This window comes from Mirounga angustirostris, unplaced genomic scaffold, assembly GCF_029215605.1.
Source record: "Mirounga angustirostris isolate CCGP_5_RB_7025 unplaced genomic scaffold, mMirAng1.0.hap1 SCAF_2, whole genome shotgun sequence".
Classification (NCBI taxonomy): Eukaryota; Metazoa; Chordata; class Mammalia; order Carnivora; family Phocidae; genus Mirounga; species Mirounga angustirostris.
Window position 1 is genome coordinate 39,479,340 of NW_026991710.1, and position 13,326 is coordinate 39,492,665.

General features: G+C 37.5%; 1 protein-coding gene across 5 annotated transcripts in view; it reads left to right on the top strand.

The window, feature by feature from the left end:
• Nucleotides 1-13,326, top strand: part of ATP10D (ATPase phospholipid transporting 10D (putative)) — a 99,794-nt gene that overhangs the window by 26,347 nt on the left and 60,121 nt on the right. For 4 of the 5 annotated variants that reach the window (XM_064584439.1, XM_064584437.1, XM_045881199.3 and 1 more), the window contains 2 exons: nucleotides 1,194-1,388; nucleotides 11,127-11,331. In XM_064584439.1, the coding sequence (XP_064440509.1) occupies nucleotides 1,194-1,388; nucleotides 11,127-11,331 (400 nt within the window). The remainder of the gene's footprint in view (nucleotides 1-1,193; nucleotides 1,389-11,126; nucleotides 11,332-13,326) is intronic. The other variant, XM_064584440.1, reaches the window with a different exon arrangement.

Sequence of the window (13,326 nt, forward strand, 5' to 3'; positions counted from 1 at the left end):
CATATATTCATTCTCATTATTCACTGTATGTAGGTTCCATATACATTTATTGAATGATGGGTACATTTAAAATATAGATGTGAATTTGCTGAATTAATGGCTTTACATGCTATGGGTGGTTCTGTCTTTTATGAATTAGAATCTGAAACTTGAACAGAGTTCAGGGTCAGTGCTGTTGGTTTGGATACAGTCCACATGGAAATAATTGAGGCCAAAAAAGTAGCAAAAAAGGTTAGGTAAGAATTTTCAGAATACAAGGAGTTGGAGGTGAGGAAGGAGAAATGGGGGTAAATTAATTTTGAGAAGTTTAATGGTTAATGAGGAAAATATGTGATAAAAACTTGAGGGGCTATGCAGGATTGAGATTCTATTTCTTTTAAGGAAATGGGCTACTTGAATTTACCTTAGGGGCCAGTGGAGGAGTATTTGAATATATAAAATAAAGAAGTGGAAGAAGTTCCTGAAGAAATAAATCTCATAAAAGCTGAAATAGAAGGGTTGGTTTCAAGGGGAAAAAAAACCTCCCAGGCATCTCTATTTATCTTGAGCCTTGTTTGAATCTAATGTTTGGACATGCAAATTAACTTCTGAAGGCTAGAGAGTTGGGGTTTTGAAAAATTTATTTCTACAATGTGTTAACATTGAATTTCCTCTAAATTTTTTGAGCTTTTATTTTTTATTTATTAAAGATTTTTTTTTTTTATTTATTTATTTGATAGAGACACAGCAAGAGAGGGAACACAAGCAGGGTGAGTGGGAGAGGGATAAGCAGGCTTCCCACGGAGCAGGGAGCCCAATGCGGGGCTCGATCCCAGGACTCTGGGATCATGACCTGAGCCGAAGGCAAATGCTTAATGATTGAGCCACCCAGGCGCCCCTCTTTTGAGCTTTTAAAAAGAAAGTAGTGTTTTCTGTGATGCTTCTTATGTTTTCACAACTCAAGACTGTCATACACATATTGACTATCATATATTTAATAAAGAATACCTCATTTATTACAGTAAAGCCATGAGCTGGATATCTACAGGAGTGACAGGTTGTTCAGATACGTCAGGTTTGGCTAGTTCTCTGTTCTGTAGCATCAAAAATCGACTAAGGGAAACATAGGAAAATGTCCTGAGATATTTTTGTTCCTTTTGCTTTAGGCTTTTATGTGATTTGTTAACCCTTCCTTGTGTGTGTTTGGATTGCAGGGCTGCCAATTTATATTTCCTGTTTCTAGCTGTCTTGAACTGGGTGCCTTTGGTAGAAGCCTTCCAAAAGGAAATTACAATGCTACCTCTCGTGGTGGTCCTGACAATTATTGCAATAAAAGATGGTTTGGAAGATTACCGCAAATATAAAATTGACAAACAGATCAACAATTTAGTAACTAAAGTTTACAGTAGGTAAGTGTAACAGGAGCTGGGCTAGGGAATATACATGTGTCATTTAGAAACATGCAGAATGTTACTTTCTTCCCCCTTAGATGTGATCAGGACCCTTTTTGGTGATGCTGGTGGTGGTGAGGTTTTCAACTAATATTTATTAAGGACCTGTAGTGAATTTAATTCAGGTGTCCTAGCAGAACCAAAATGTATAGATGGTCCTGATTTACGATTCAGTGGAAACCTTACTTCAGAATTTGAATTTTGACCTTTTCCTGGGCTAGCGTATGGTAAGATATTCTCATGATGCTGGGCTGCAGCAGGGAACCTCATTCCGAGTCAGCCCGGTGATCACGAGGGTAAACAATGAATCATTTTGTACCCATAGAACCAGTCTGTTTTTTTCACTTTCAGTACAGTAGTCAGTAATTTCCATGCGATTTTCAACACTTTATTATAAAAATAGGTTTTGTGTTAGATGATTTTACCCAAGTGTAGGCTTATGTAAGCATTCTGAGCACGTTTAAGTTAGGGTAGGCTAAGCTATGATGTTCCGTAGGTTAGGTGTATTACATGCATTTCCACCTATAATATTTTCAACTTGCCATAAGATTATTGGGATTTAACCCTTTCATAAGTCAAGAAAGATCTATATAAGCCATCGTCAATCCAGGAGTTGATAAAGCAAAAGCTTCTATAACTTATGTATAAGTGGAATGGAAAGAATTAAACTTCATAAGAAGGAAAGCTAGCAGATAGTTTTTAATCCTGGGTGTTACAATTTGGGATTAAGAAGAGGATGGGATATGAAAAATATGAATGGATATGAAAAACAAGATGGGATATGAAGAAAAAGATAAGAGCTACCAATGGAGGAAGGGATACTGAAAAATGGGGAAGAATATTCTTTTTTTGTACACAAAGCTAGAAACTTTATAAAACTCACCCCATTGCAGCAACAGAAAGCATTCATAATAGGAGGTCTTTTCTGAAGCATATTTGCTGTCATGGAGACCTGTATCTTCAGTTTTTATTAAACAGAAAGACTGTGTAGCTAAGAATAGTCTGTAAAGGTGAGTTTGGAACTGTGCTGTATATTGTAAATCTACATTTACAAATTATACATGTGATCCTGGTATCCAGAGACAACTAATTATAACACTGCCGTATCTTCCTATAAGTTCTGTGTGCATTGTGTGTATGTTTTACAAAATAAAGATTATACTCCATATATTTTTATTCTAATTGTTTAGCCTAATATTGCACTGCAAACACTTTCCATGTCTTTATGAAAATGAAATTTTCACTTTTCATACTTTTATGAAAATGAAAATTACAAAGTTTGGAATATTAATTGTCTGGTGTTCCCTTTCATGAGAAATGTATCTACTTTTTAAAAAGTCATCATTAGAACAGATGTGTGAAATTCTGAATCTAATATGTTAACTGCTTTACAAACAAGTTTATGACGTCACCTCTCCCCCACACCCCATATTGAGATTAGGAAGGCTTGTGGAGTGTTCTGGGGATGCTGAGGATATTGACTTGGCCTGAGGGGGAAACCAGCTCTAGGAGCAGTAATGAGAAATGAAAAGAGAGGGAGTTTGAGGCCTCCTGTGGAGGGACTTCCAACACCAGGCTACTCCTTGAATGGTGTATTAATCAGGGTTGTCCAGAAAAATAGAACCAATAGGAATGAGATTTATTATCAGGAATTGGCTCACATGATAATGGAGGCTATGAAGCCCCAGTACCGGCAAGCAGGAGTCTCGGGAAGGCCAGCAGTGTGGTTTGAAGGCCCGAGAGCCACAGAGCTGATGGTGTAGATTCCCGTCCAAGTCTGAAGGCCTGAGAACCAGGGATGCTGAGGTCAGGAGATCAGTGTCCCAGCTCAAGCCTCAGGAAGGCAGAGAATAAATTCAACTTTACTCTGCCTTTTTCTTCTCAAGGGATTGGATGATACCCACCCACACTGGGGAGGACCGTCTCTTCAGTTCAACTTGAAGGCTAATTTCTCCCAGAAACACTTTCACAGACACACACGGAAGTAACATTTAACCAGCGTCTGGGCATCCCTCGTGAAGCTGACACTTGAAATTAACCATCAGAGATATTTTCCTTCAGTGGTAGAGAATCTGCAGTGTCTCTCCAATCGGACAGGGGCCCCCAAATGTGGGGCGATGATCATTTGGAAGCATACATGGTGTGGGGGCGGTGAAAGAATTCACCTGAGGCAGAACATAGGCGATCGCAGCTTATTGAACACACCACAAGGGAGCCGCAGGCAGGAAAGCAGAGGAGACTGTCTGCCATGAGGCGGCGGGTGGGGGCTGTTTTTAAAGGGGGAAGGGAGGAGATCTGACGACATAGGGAATGTCTCCCCTTTTTGGTAATTGTACCTGGTTGTAAGTAGCCCATTGCTCAGTTAAGGCTTATGGATATTTTGAGGTGGGTCGCCTGATGGGCCGTCTGTGTTCAGCCAGGGGGGTCACTGTGGGCCCTTTTGCCTGGGTCAAGTTTCCATCACTCAAGCCTGTTATCTAAAAGCATCCTCTACAGAATCCATCTTTTTTTTTTTTAAGTTTTTATTTAAATTCCAGTTAGTTAACATACAGTGTAATAGTAATTTCAGTTGTACAGTATAGTGATTGAACACTTCCATACATCACCCAGTGCTCATCACAAGTGCACTTCTTGATTCCTAACACTGATTTCACCCATCCCCCACCCTCCTCTCTGGTAACCAGCATGTTCTCTAGAGTTAAGAGTCTGTTTCTTGGTTTGCATGTGTGTCTGTCTCTCTTTCCCCCCACACCCCCACCCTTTGCTCGTTTCCATCTTTTGAGCAGAGAAGGAATGTGGCGAAAGCTGTGCTTGAGGAATATTGGTCCACTCGAGTCCTGGGAATAGGCTCTACAAAGAGGGTAAATCAGCCTCTGCTAATCAGTCCAGGGCATTACTGGGAGTAGATGGCAAGGTACAGGAAGGGGTTCATAGAAGAGATACTGTGAAGAAGAACCCAATTAAATTTGGTGAACTTTTGTGATTTTTGAGCTTTGGAGGAAAAAAGTACCACCAATAGAAAGAGGGAGCATTAAATTCACCTCAGGTAGGATGAACTGGAAATGATAGCAAGACAGCCATGCAGTGGAAATGCCCCACGGGCAAATAGGAACATGCTACAGGAGTTCTGGTCAGACGGAAGGGCTATGGTAAGAAATTTTGAAGTCATCAGTCTGTTTAGAGGTGATTTTGAAGTGAGGAGTTTGACTTAAATCCCCAAGGGAGAAAATGTGACGAGCTAGAAGACTGAGCTTTGAGCCCAGAAGTAGGCAAGCACTTCCTTCAGCCTCTGAGCTGACTCGACAGGTTCCCTTAGACAGATGCTGCCACTCTTTCTTCTGACATCTCAGAGTATTTGATACATTTCTTGGATTGACTTTAGTGTTCTCGTTTAAATTCTAAGTTCCTAAGATTGTAATGCTAAATTGGTCAGACTAGAGATTCTATTCTATTCTAGTTACCAAGTCTGAACAAAAGACATTTAGGTTCAAAAGGCTAGTTTTCTAATAAAATATATTTTGAACAAATTTAAGGCTCTTTTGACTGACCAAGAGTTCAACTAGATGATGTAATTTTTGTTTTGTTTAGGGAGAAAAATAACTCATAGGCTTATCCTGATAGTAGAATTGTCTTCCATTTTATGTGAGCCACAGAGGAAATGGTTAGGGCAAGCTGCTCACATAAAGTGATACTTAAGCTGAAACCTGAAGGATTCTGAATTCTGTTCATTATTAGAATTCTTCAGTGACTTTCTCAACATCCATTTTAAAGATTCAGAAACAAAACTAACTTTTTTTTCCCCTCCTTTGTAGGATGATATGACTTGTACCTAGATAAGGAAAAATTTGGTCTATTTTTTTTCTTATACTCATATCTGATCTAAAGCTAACCAGAAAAACTCATGTATTATGTAGAAAACTAAAAATATTAGGAAAAGCTCATGGTTTTCATTTTAAAGTCATGAGTGTTCTACTAAAATACTGCTATGAATCATTTGATGACATTTATGTCTTATCATATGCCAGGGATAGAGAGGTGTTATTGATACAGTCTTACCCTCAAAAAATAGTTGTAGGAAATAGTATTTTAGAATGATTATATGATGAACAAAGTCCAGATTTTGAACAATTTAAAAATTACTCAGCAATACCAAATTTAGCAAATGGGAAGAATGCTTCTTATATGTATTTTTAAATATAGGTTCTTGTCTATAAATGATTGTTGACTTTTAGTGCTACTTTAAAGTTGATAATGTGTGTTTGTTTGCTTTTCTAAGTTCTAAATAAGTTCTAATCCTGATTTTCTCAGTTATTAGCTATATTTAGCTTTGGGCAAATTGCATAAGCTAGCTAAACCCCAGTTCTCTTCATTATGAATATAATAGTAATAAAACAGTAATCAATAGAACCTAGCCCTTTCTAAGTGCTAAGTAAAGGTTAGCCACTGTGATGATTTTTGTAGGTTAGTAATAACTATTAGCTGGAGTTTGCCACATTATCAAGTTATTTAATCAACATTTGAGAACTCTTTAGGACACTGCATGATTTTATAAATATTAAAATTGCATAGTGGGAGACCTGGTATAATTTTTTTCTCAGGTGTCCTTTTGGACATAGTCCAGATCTATTTTAGATGATTTGCATATAAACTTAAAGATAAGATGCAATTTTCTATTCAATTGTTTAAGGTCTATCCAAGATACCACTTTATGATTGCATTTCATAATAGAATCTGGTAACTTTGTCCTTTTATCTGTTACTTTATGTAATTTGCTTTTGTTTGGTATTACAGAAGAAATAATACCTTTCTTCCCCCAAATTGTTCTTGGAACAAATTATAAGGATATAAAGAAATAAAGGTAGGGGGCGCCTGGGTGGCTCAGTCATTAAGCAACTGCCTTCGGCTCAGGTCATGGTCCCAGGGTCCTGGGATCGAGTCCCACATCAGGCTCCCTGCTCCGAGGGAAGCCTGCTTCTCCCTCTCCCACTCCCCTCTGCTTGTGTTTCCTCTCTCACTGTGTCTCTCTCTGTCAAATAAATAAATAAAATCTTAAAAAAAAAAAATAAAGGTAGGTTATAAGACCATGCCTTGTCGATTTAAATAGGCTAACTTAAATTCCTATGAAATGCAAAGACATCACTTTAGAAAACAAATTATTCCTCAACAAAATTAAGGTGAAAGTATGAAGCCATTAGATTGTGCAAGCTTTTGGAAGAAGGGTATTAACATTTCTGTGCAGATAATTTGATTCTTATTTGTAATATGTGGTCTTTCACATGGTGCTTATCTTTGGGCAAGTATCTTGGGAAATAAACACTAATATAGAAATTAAACATTTAAACTTTATTATACCTCAATTAAGTTGGAATGAGCTATTATGGAAAACCTAACTTTCTCAGTATTGCCTTTCAAATAACAGCTGTTTATAAGGTTTTAAGTTTTGTTTCAAGGATAATAGAAGTGTGTTGAAAACAAAACTGGGGCACCTGGGTGGCTCAGTCGTTAAGCGTCTGCCTTCGGCTCGGGTCGTGATCCCGGGGTCCTGGGATCGAGCCCCGCATCGGGCTCCCTGCTCCGTGGGAAGCCTGCTTCTCCCTCTCCCACTCCCCATGCTTGTGTTCCTGCTCTGTGTGTGTGTCTCTCTCTCAAATAAATGAATAAAATCTTAAAAAAAAAAAGAAAACAAAACTATTAATCACTTAACAAATTTGAGTGCCTTACTGTGTTGTAGGCACTGAGAGATTGAGATTTAAAGGAAAAATAGATTAAAAAAAAAAAATAGATACAATGCCTTCCCTCCAGGACCCTACATTATTTTCTGATCTTTAAAAATCACTATATTGATTTTAGGAGTTTCAAAATACTGGCTAATGTTAACATTTTAGGACTATCTCATAAATTCATGAATCTTGTAAATTCATAGAATTTCATGCTTCTTAAAATAAGACTAAATATCAGTGGCCTTCTAAGGTAATCAACCTTTTGTGTGATGTTTTCAAAAGTGATGGTTCTTCAAATTCACTTTCTGATATACAACTAAAACATTTTTTATTTGGTGGTCATCAGGAAGTGACTATTCTAGCTGGAGTAAAGTCTGCTTCTTGAGAGATGGGCTCTGGAGCTACCAGCCTTGTTTTAAATCCCAGGACCACTTAGGAACTGTGTGACTTTGAGCAAGTTACTTAATTTGCCAAAACCAGTTTTTCTTATTTATAAAGGCAGGGGGGCAGGGATCATAGTTCATTTATAGGACCAACCACATAACATTGATACAAAAATTAAATCAGCTGGTGAATATAGAGCATCTGATAAATCTTTGCTGTTGTATGCAATGATTATTCATTATTTGCTTATTATGAGTTTTTTTAGGATTTTATGGGAAAATGCTAAAAAAGTCAAAGAGAAAAATTTGTTCATAACTCTCATCTTTCTCTCTTTAAATTTGTTGAAGCAAGAAGTAGAAGTTTACATTCTCCACCCTTCCTTCTTACCTCTCCCCTTCCTCCCACTCCAGTGGAATCACAGTTAATAGTCCAGTGTGTCCCAAGGCTTATGTAGCAAAGATGTGTGATCTTGAACTCTTAAAGAAACGAAATGGGTCTAGAAGTTTGCCTGAAGGAGGAATTGTGAGAGCAATGTTCTGTCCAATGAGAGTAGTTCAGAAGCACATATAACCAAGTAGATGCACGAAATTCTAGCTGAACATTCAGCTGTGGGAGAAGAAGGTCCTTTCACTAGCTTTAATTCTTTGTTGGGTAAGGAAATATAGTCTCATTTTGAGTCTACCACAATGAAAAATCTTCAGAGCTAGTTAAATGTGGCAGAGTGAGCATTGTCACTGGCTTGCAGTTGCTTTTACACACGAGCTCTCTCTTGCCCTATGTCTTTGCACCCTGACTGATACACTGTCCCACCTTTCTTCACCTGAGTCACTCTTGGTCATCCATCAAGATTCACCTCCTCCAGGGCTAACCCCAACTATTCGCTCCCATAGTAACCTGGGCATGCATACCTCTCTCTTATGAAAGTACTGTTTGTGTCTCTTTTTCTGATTTCAACCATAACTTGTATAGGGTGGTGACCATTTATTAACCATTTGTGTATTTTTAGCACCTAACGTGTAACTGGCATAAATTAAGGCCCGTAGATGTTTATTGACCTGAAGTAGCTAGCTGTTGGGCAAATTAGGTATTTTTTTGAAATCCTGGTGTATACTCCAAATAGGGAAAAATGAAGTTAATTATGAAATTGGCTTCATTTAAATTTTGTTCCAATGTAGAATAAATAAACTTGTCCTTTAGAGGAATCCTACTTCTTATGTTTGAAAGAAAAATAAAATTCCTAACCCTAAGAGTCAAGTCTGTCTTCTCTTCCTATCTTTATAAATTCTTAGCAAATTTTCCTTGTAGCTTTCCTAACAGAAAAAGTAGAGGCCATGAAACATGAATTGTGTACCCCCCATTCCTTCATGCATCATTCACATTTTCAACAACTTTCTTCTGACCTTAGATGAAGAGGCAACTCCCTTTACTGTGATAGGAATCCTTTCCTCTATGTTGTTAATCCCATTCCTTGTTTCTTTATAGCTTCCACCAGCATCCCCCACACAGTGCTCTGTCTTCTACCTTTCCTGTTCCATGGACTCCTTTCCTACATCTCATGTTCATGTCCAATTACTCTCATCCTTTGTCCTTTGATTTACCTTTCATTGCAGTGGCTGCTTTTACCCCTTATTTCCTTTCATAGCTAAACATCATGAAATATTCTACTTCTTAAACTTCCAGTCCCTCTCTGGTTCATGGAGGTCTCACTTCCTTATTCATACTCCCAGCAACAATTTCATTCTATCAGCATTTTCCATAGTCAACAGACATCCTAATCACTGAATACCATAGGCTTGGCCCCTTTGCTGCTTCACTAGGATTGCTCCCTTTTTGAAGTTTCCTTCTCTCTGGATTTCTCTGATATTACTTTCTCTGGGGTCTCCTTCCACTTCTTTATTACCTTGAAGTCTCCTTCCCTAAGGAATCTCATGTCCTTACCTGGTGTCACCTGCCCTCTATGTTCCTAGGACTTCCACATTTATATCTGTACCCATGAGCATAGGATCTGAACCCTCAAATTGCTGCACATCCTCTTTTTCACATCCCGCTTCAGATAAAAACTTTCCAATCTGAGTTTATTATCTGCCCTCTCATGCAACCAGTTGATCGAAAATTTGAGATGTAGTGAAAGGCACCATTCATCATCCCATCATACAAGTTAGAGACTGTAGAGTCATACTTGGTAACTCCTTTACATGTAGTTCAGTCATAAAATATGGTGTAGTAAGTCCTGAAACATGTAGTTAAGTCAAAAAACCCAAATATGTCTTGAATTAATCTTCTATTTATCCCTGTTGCTGCTGCCTTCTGACCATCTTCATTCTTCTCCTGAATTATTTAAATAACTTTACATTGGTTTTTTTGGCCATTCCTACACCAAACTAGCTTGACACCCAAAGTCCATCCATTACTCTGTCGCAGGGGTTAGTAAATGGAAGTAGTATCCCATCCTCCTTCTTCTGGTGAACCTTGTGACTCCCCATTTTCTATGGAATGAAATCACTACTCCTAGACTTTTAGGACTGAACCTTTGAAATATGACCCATACCTATGTTTTCAGATGTTCTCTCTTACTTTCCTCCACGAAGAGTGAACGGGTGTGCACAAACACTAGGAAAAAGAATGGTAAGGACAAAATCATTGATTTGCCTTTCTCTGTGAACTAACCAACTCTTTAGGTAATCAAGGATTTCCTTTAGTTGGATTCAACCTGGTGCATTAGATATTTTGGGAAAATAAGCCCTGAAAATGTATTTCTTAGATAGCCCTTGAAGCTAAATATTTCTTGAAATAACGGATATAATTCTGTAGAGCAGAAAGTATACAAGTTTTGCCCTCAGGACTGTCTTACCAGTATTTCTATTAAGTGATAATTAGAGGTGTTAATGAGTAGTATAATAATTTTTGAAATGTTGAGTATTCATTTTATTTCATTTTTTTAAAAAAATTTTAAGATTTCATTTATTCATTTAAGAGAGAGAGACAGAGACAGAGAGAGCACACAAGCAGGGGGAGAGGCAGAGGGAGAGGGAGAAGGAGACTCCCTACTGAGCCAGCCAGGAGCCCGATGCAGGGCTCGATTCGAGGACCGGGAGATCATGACCTGAGCCAAAGGCAGACACCCAACCATATGAGCCACCCAGGCGCCCTTCATTTTATTTTTTTTTACTTCTTTGGTGTTTTCTTTAATTCATCTTATCAGACAGGAAGCGCTGTGAGAGTAGATGTGTCTTGTGCCTTTCTGGATCCTTGACACCTGACAACAGAGCAGTACCCAGGGATTGTGTTGTACGTGAATAAACCCAGCAAATGTTCATTTTATTCCAGTTACACCTCAAACAGCATAATAGTTCAAAACCTCAAAGGACAAAGGAGCTGAGAAATATGTTTTATTAGCTCAATAACTCAATTTTCAGGTGAAACAAATTCTGGAATTTAGGTTTTCTCTGGCTTCCCTTTTAACATTTAATGGATTAAAATTCACCCTAAGGCTTTAAACATGCTTTAAATTATACTCAAAACTGAAAAAATAAGATTATATATGTTTCTGTCTTCATACTCTCTTTATACTTTTGTTTCCCCTCAATGTTAGGAAAGAGAAAAGATATGTCGACCAGTGCTGGAAAGATGTTGCTGTTGGGGACTTTATTCGCCTTTCCTGTAATGAGGTTATTCCTGCAGACATGGTCTTACTCTTTTCTACTGATCCAGATGGAATCTGTCACATTGAGACTTCTGGTCTTGATGGAGAGAGCAATTTAAAACAGAGGCAGGTGGTTCGAGGATATGCAGAGCAGGTAAATAATGTGTTCTCAGTTGGTGACTTATTAACATTTTCTTTTCAGAAGATTTTCACAGGTACATATAAAGAGATTTTTAAATTCATTTTTACTATTACAAAATAGAATCCCAGAGGACTTAATCCATTTCCAGCTCTCTGTGGAAGTGTTTTATAGATAATAGGATATAATGACTTTGAAGTTCACACATTTTAGTCTGGCAATCCTATATTTTTTGGAACTGAATTAAAGGAAATGGAATTATTTTGCAATTTGGAGAGTTATTTTGCAATTTGGAGAGTTATTTTGCAATGGAAATAATCACCTTCTCTTCCTAGAATCTGTAATTGCATCTATACCCAGACCTTTTGAGATTCGTGTAGCTTCTCTTGGCCACAGAGCTTCTAGACCTTTCTAGACCCTGCTGTGGTGAGGGAAACAAGAACTTTAAAGTTATATTAACATGAGTTTGAATGAATTCCTGCTTTGATATTTAATTACTGTGTGACCTTGGGCAAGTCACTTATGTATCAGTTCATCTTAAAGTAGAAACAATGATGCCTGCCTCATAGCTTTGCTGTGAGATGCAAATGAAGTAATGTATGTAAAAATGTCATGGATAGTGCTTACATATCAGTTTCCTTTCCCTTTCTCTGGAAACACTTGAGATGAAGTATTTTAAAATTGAATGGTCTTTTTAAACTTGCCATTTGCAACGCTGTGAATGGAGGGTATTACGCTAAGCGAAATAAGTCAGTCAGAGAAAGAAAAGTATCATGTGATCTCACTGATATGAGGAATTTGAGAAACAAGAAATAGGATCATAGGGGAAGGGAGGGAAAAATGAAACAAGGCGAAACCAGAGAGGGAGACAAACCATAAGAGACTCTTGATCTCAGGAAACAAACTGAGGGTTGCTGGAGTGGAGGGGGGTGGGAGGGATGGGGTGGCTGGGTGATGGACACTGGGGAGGGTATGTACTATGGTGAGTGCTGCGTATTATGTAAGACTGATGAATCACAGACCTGTACCCCCAAAACAAACAATACATTATATGTTAATAAAAAAATTAAAAAATAACAAGCATGCAAGTATCAAAACTAAAAAAAATAAATAATGGTCTTTTTAAAACTGAACTGTTAAGTCAGGTTTCCTTCATCTTATACTTGTAAACTAAATGCCCTAATCTTCAATAAATTTCATCATCTGATGTAACAATGGGCCATCTTTCTTTCTCTGGATTTAATTTGGATCCTGTGATTGATATGCCTCTCAGCTTGTCATTGTCACTTTTGTGAGCATTTATATAACTAAGACATTGGTAAAAATCTTATACAATTTGAGATTCTATTAAATACCACTAAGTACCTACTTTAAGGGTGATGGCAGTTGATTAGTCATCACACTTTGGGTTCAGTTAAGGGTCAGTGCTCTGGAATCCCATGACCTAGTTTGCAGTCCTATTTCTAAAGACTGCCTTATGTGGAAACCTATAGCAAATTGTTGATCTTCTTTGTGCTTCTCTGTCTTTATCTGTTAATTAGACCTCATTATAACACCTACCTCATGGGGTTTTAAAGAAGAAATTAATATATTTAAAGTACATAGTCGAGATTCTGGTACATCAGAAGAACTCAAAAAATTGATTAACAAATCAAATCATATGATTATATAACTCAGATTTTCCATACATTTGCCGTGATATGTTATTGCATTACAAGATATATCAATAGTATTTCTTTTATTAGGCAAACATTCATATAAAAACAAGGAAATGAGAAAGTTCACATGGCTTATTCTTAGTGAATCTGTGCCTACGTTCTATAAAAACCCTTTGCTTATTTGCTCATTGGTTTCATCAAGCATTCTAAAATTATCGTTTAATCCTTTAGAGAATTTTGTAAGATGCTGATGTCCAGCTTATTTTTAAATTTTAAATAAAATGTGTTGGAATTAAATGTTTATGTGCTCAGAATGTTCACATATATGCTTAATGCAAATTAAGTGATATAC